This window comes from Macaca mulatta, chromosome 13 (genome assembly GCF_049350105.2).
Source record: "Macaca mulatta isolate MMU2019108-1 chromosome 13, T2T-MMU8v2.0, whole genome shotgun sequence".
Taxonomy (NCBI): Eukaryota; Metazoa; Chordata; class Mammalia; order Primates; family Cercopithecidae; genus Macaca; species Macaca mulatta.
The window spans coordinates 70,314,392-70,320,391 of record NC_133418.1 but is presented as its reverse complement, the minus strand read 5'-3'; the positions used below and the strand labels follow the sequence as shown (position 1 = coordinate 70,320,391).

At 43.9% G+C, this 6,000-nt stretch overlaps 1 protein-coding gene across 1 annotated transcript in view; it reads left to right on the top strand.

Annotated features, from left to right (window-relative positions):
• The first annotated feature begins 4,259 nt into the window (after positions 1 to 4,259).
• The window catches only part of C13H2orf73 (chromosome 13 C2orf73 homolog), a 30,704-nt gene continuing 28,963 nt past the window's right edge, over positions 4,260 to 6,000 (top strand). Inside the window, exon 1 of the mRNA XM_077958769.1 lies at positions 4,260 to 4,357. Coding sequence (XP_077814895.1) covers positions 4,260 to 4,357 — 98 coding nt within the window. The remainder of the gene's footprint in view (positions 4,358 to 6,000) is intronic.

The window sequence follows — 6,000 nt, the reverse complement described above, 5'->3', positions numbered from 1 at the left end:
CAAGTATCCAAATATCTATCACAAATTAGAAAATTACATGTATTATTTAGGCTAGTGTTTTCATTGATCTTTCAGACAAATTTTCCAATAGAATCACTGTATTTTACATTTGGAAGAGATCATGAAGACAGTTTAATATGAAGTTATCTTTGTACAAGTGAAAATCTATAGCGCAGAGAGGTTTAAGTGTCTCCCCTAGGTCAATGCTTAGTTAGTAGTAAAAACCACTAATGGCAGCCCCGTGCTTTTTCTGTATAAAAACATTAAAAGTTATTATAAAATTCCTATTTTTATGCAGCACCCTGCAGAGGATGCACCAGGAATAAATAATTGGCACATTATTATACTATCAGTACTGCAATGTAATAGTTTATCGGTTGTATAATACGTTCATATATCATTGATGTTTTGGTAACAGTTTTTTTTTTTTACTGTATGTCTTATATCCTTAACTAGATTGTGACTTCCCTGTGGTTGGCACAATTTCTTTCTTTCTTTTTTTTTTTTTTTTTTTTTGGAGACTGAGTCTTGCTCTGTCACCCAGGCTACAGTGCAATGGTGCAATCTTGGCTCACTGCAACCTCTGCCTCTTGGGTTCAGTGATTCTCCTGCCTCAACCTCCCGAGTAGCTAGGACTACAGGCACGTGCCACCAAGCCTGGCTAATTTTTGAATTTTTAGTAGTGACGGGGTTTCACCGTGTTAGCCAGGATGGTCTTGATCTCCTGACCTCATGATCTGCCTGCCTCAGCCTCCCAAAGTGCTGGGATTACAGGCATGAGCCACGGTGCCCAGCCCACAATTTCTTTTCTAAATGTTTCTCATAGCTTTTAATAAGTCCTAGACATATGCAAACTACTTAACAGAGACTGACATAAATGTATTTAAAACTAACACCATAATGCTCATTAAGAGAGGCAAATGACTCTAATCCTGTATGGATGCAGGTGAACTTGTCAGGCTGAAAGGAGCAAGTTGAGAAAATGCCCTCATTTCTTATCAAGCCTGAGACTGTTCCTGGGTAAGTGGTTTTAGGATTTGAAGCGATTGGTGAAGGTTGAAACAGAAATTAGAAGGAATGATAAGGGAGTTGTCTAACCCTCAAGGACATGTGGCAGCATAGCAGATCAAATTGATCAATAAAAATAATGACAAAGCACTTACTAAGCATCGGGCCCTGCTCTCAGTACTCTGCCTGTATTAAATCATCACCTCACAACAACCCTAGGTATTTTCCCCATTTCGTGGATGAAAAAAATTGAGGCTCAGAGAGGTTAGGTGGTTTGCCCAAGTGAACTACCTAGTAAGTGGTAGAGCCAGGTTTCAAACACTGACTGCTCCCAGGCCCTAAGCTCTTAATCACAGTGTGATGGTTAGGATAAGACCAGGTAAGCAGGTGGTGGTTAATACAATGCCTAACAAATGCATGGTCCCCTAGTGGAAGCTCAACTGATATTAGTTCCCTCTGCTTTCTGGTTTTCAACCCTCTCACCCCATATTTATTTACTCATCCACTCCTCACTCACCAAACACACACACACAATGACACACTCACACACAGTCCCGTCTTTAACAGCAAAGTCCACACTCAGGTATCTAGGTCACTAGGTGTCAAATCTATACATATATTCTTCTTCCTGATAGGATTTCAGGTCACATACATAAAATGAGTCCTAGGACCAACCTCCGCTCTCCCCATCACTCTCCAAGGTGAATGTAAATACACACACGAACACTGACTCTGGATTCCAAACATATGCATATGCATAGCCTAGTATAAGGCAGTATTCAACTCCGCACTTTTCGTTTTCCGTTATCCAGGGAAATGCATGAGTTACCATGACAGATGCCAAAGACTTTTGGCTCTGGTAGTGGAAACTGGGAGGCAATGGTGAAATAAAGTAAGAAATTCCAGGGCCAGAAGGTGGATGCAAGTCAGCAACGGCTTTTCCCAGGAGCTTGCTCTTTTGGGGTAAGTGCTACACGTACATGCCCCAACCCGCTGCATAAGCCACCCTATTCCGAACTCCGCTCAGGCTGCAACAGATGCACACACTGCAGGAAGCGTCATTTGCAGGAGATGAGTGTTCCCTTGCTCTATTTTAATCCTGGCAGCCCAGCCGGGGAAGGTTTTGTCAGAAATGGTGGAAAACAGTGACAACCAAGCTTTCTGGAGTAAAGGCTAGGCAACTCAGGAGCAACGAATCACGACTCGCACAGTATTTAATAATTCAAGGGAAAACAAGTATCCTTTCCGCAGGCCCGCACTTTTGCAGCCAGCTTGGGCAGCCGTGGTAGCGCCTGGGCCACGACCTTCCGGGCGCGGCGGAGACGCGAGCAGCGCTGCCCGGCGGCTCCGGAAACACCCCTTCCCCAATCCTCAAGGACCAAATCCGTCCTGATAAACACCCCTCCTGGCCCTACAGTGGGAAGGGCAAGTTCAAACGCAGGGCGTCAAGCCCACACGCCTAGAGACCCGGCCAGGCATACCCCGCCCTCTTCCCTGCGCAGTCGCGCATGGTGAGCAACAGTCCCCACCAACCCCGCTTACTGCGCCTGCGCACTTCAGGGGTGCCTCCACGCCCCTTTCCGAGGCCTAGCGCCTGTCGCTTAGCAACGCGCGAGTCATAGTCGCTGCGCTTTGCGCGCGCTTTTCCTGACAGGGCTGCGTCCTTGTTCCTCCCGGGAGGCTCCTCGCTGCCTGGTCCCGTAGAGGCCCATGGAGGGAAAGGAAGATAAGCATCAGTAAGTGCTGGGGTTTCGTGTCTTATTTCCCCTTCCAAAAACTATTTTCCTCCTTCAGGGGGAGGCCGGGGTCCAGCACGGACAGTCCAGGCCAAGCTCAGACAGTCCTCTTGCTTCTCTAATTTCCACTTGGCTGAGCGCTTACAACAATAATTTTTAAAACACACCGTTTTACTGAGCACTTGACTTGCATTACTAGGTCTAAAATTCTTGAAGTCATCCACAATTCTCACAATTATTAGCAGATTTTGTAGGCTTTACCTTTAAAATTATCCAGAATCTACCACTGTTCATCACTTTCAGTACTGTCCCCACCCAGTCCCAAGTACCAGCTTCTCTTGCCTGGATGCTGCAACAGCCCTCCAGTTGGTGGCTTTGCTTTTCCCTTTCCCCTCTGCAGCCTCCTCAACACAGCAGTCAGAGCGGTCCTTTTACAGCCCAGGTTAGATCGCTGTTCTCCATCCCACATCGTAGAGTAAAAGCCAAGGCTCCTCCAATGGCCTGTGGAGTCTACACAACGCACCCTTTCCCGTTTCTTGCCTCCCTCTGACAGGACTCTGCTACAGCAAACAGCCCTTTCTGCTATCATCTGCAGTGATAAAGACCAACATCAGCAGCACCTGGTTGTTAGGAATGCAAATTTTGGGGACTTCCCACCCCCGAGACACACTGAATCAGAAACTCTATGGCTAGGGCTCAATAATCTGGCTTCCACCAAGGCATCCAGGTGATTCTGATGTACCTTAAATTGAGACTATTAATCAAGGTAGTACATGCAGCTAGTCAGGAATGATGTGGAGCCAGTGATAACTTCTTCCAAAGTCTGTATTTTTGACCCTAGAACAATGGTTCTCACATTTGAACGTGCATAAGAATCAGCTAAACAGCTGGTTAAAACACGTTCCTGGGAACCAGCCCCAGAGATTTCTGAGTTTGTAGTACTCACTAAAAACAAGTAAACAAAAAACTAGGTACATAAAGGAAATGGGGCCCATAAATTTGTATTTCTAACAAGGTCACAATTGATGCCAGTGCTGCTATTCCAGTGCCCATACTTTTAGAAGCAGTGCGCTAAGGATGGTTACACTTCTGCTGGGAAGCTTTGGCAATTACAGTTCACTGTGGTGGAATGCTTTTCCCACAAATATCCACTTAGCTCTCTCCTCCCCTCCTTTTTCAATTGCCACCTTCACAGTGCAGCCTCCACCCTACCTAAAAATGCAAACCTACCTCCCACATACATGCACTCCCTTTTCCCATACCCTATTTTATTATTGTCCTTAGCACTTAACAGACTATGTAATTTACTTTCTCATCTGCCTTTCCCCCATTAGAATGTAAGCTCTATGAGGGCAGGAATTTTTGTTTTGTCACTGCTTTATTATCAGTGCCTCCAACAGCACCTGGCATGCAACTCAATAAATATCTGTTGAAACAATGAATTATTCAATGTTATTCTCCTATCTCTTACAATAGGTATTGTTCCTACCATGCAAATGAGACAAAGGCTCAGATATGGCAGAACTGGGCTTCCAGTCCCTGTCTGACTCACTTCAGAGCCCATCAGTGTTTTTATCTGTGCTTTTCTTCTGGCAAGAGATTGCTAGAATCATGTATTTCACGCTTACTTATCAACCCATAGGCATTCATACCACACGTGCTTAATCAAATGAATTTAACTATATAAGCAAATAGCCCCAGTCCTTTTCTTCAAGGACTTGATCACTACAAGAGTATATTGTTGGGTGATAACTATGAGAAACAGGTGGAACAAACTGATGCCAGAAGCCTACAATAAATTGACCTACAATAAATCTACCTTTAAATAAATAATTATATCTCTGGAAAGGTAATAGAAAAAGGTTGAGAAGTTTTTTGCACTTTACCAGTAATCAGTTTTTCCAAATCCTTTGCAGAAAGTAATTTTTGGGAAGAAGGAACTAGAATCCGAGGATTCTGAATGTTGCTTTTATGTGTACTGGAGGGGTGGTTGAGGGTATTCAAACAAAGCCAGAGTAAACAACTCCAGCAGATTCACCAGAAATATGTAAATATTATAATGGCAGTCCATTTACCTTGGATGAACAGGATGCTTTTCCTGATGTTGGGCACGTGATGAATTCAACAATCTACACCTTCATGGAACTTATTGACTAGTAAAGGATATTTGTAGTGCTTACTAAAAACAAGTAAACAAAAAACTAGGTACATAAAAAATTGTGGTGTTAATAAAAGAAATGAACAAAGTACTAAAATAGAGAATACATGTGGCAGGGGAAGGAAATCTAGGAAAAGCTGCTGAGGAGATGGTTTTAAGCTGAGCCCTAAATATCCTGAGCCAGCTGTGCTGGGAGCTGGGAAAGAGCTGTCCAGGCAGAGGGAAGAGCATGTGCAGGTGCCGTAAGGGAAAGAGATTGATGTGTCCCTGGAACTGACAGAAGGCAGTCTGGTTGGAGGGTCTTGAGTGAGGCTGAAGAGATTCACTGGGGCAACTCACACAGGACCTTAGGAGTACAATTAGGAGGCAGTATTTTATTGCAAATGAATGGAAAACTACTTCAGGGTTTTAATTGAAAAGTGACGTAGGCCAGGCACGGTGGCTCACGCCTGTAATCCCACCACTTAGGGAGGCCAAGGCTGGCAGATCACCTGAGGTCAGGAGTTCAAGACCACCCTGGCCAACATGGCGAAACCCTGTCTCTACTAAAAAAAATGCAAAAGTTAGTCAGGCGAGGTGGTTCACACCTGTAGTCCCAGCTACTCGGGAGGCTGAGGCAGGAGAATCACTTGAACCTGGGAGGCAGAGGTTGCCGTGAGCGGAAATAGTGCCACTCCTGCCTGGAACAGAGTAAGACTCCGTCTCAAAAAGGAAAAAAAGGAAAATGATGCGATAGAAGAGATGGACCTGGCATTCATTTGAAGGAAGGCAGGTGTTATACTTTAAGGGCTGTGTGTAAGGTTAAACAGTGCTACCTGCTTTCTCTGTGAATTTGGGGTTTCATTGACTCACTTGCTGTGGGATCACGGCTTTGATTTTAAAAGCTTCTATGTAAAAAGTATTCAAATTCATATATTTCATTCTTTATTTTTCAAGCAGGTGAATTTTAAAAATACTGCCTTTTATAATTTCAGTTTCTCCTTATTTGAAAGGAGAAAAATCTGATAAGCTGTTTCTTCTTGTACATTTTTAAAATATTTTATTTTAGTAATTTTCATATTTGTAGCAGTGTCCTTATTAGTGGCAAAAAATGAAGAG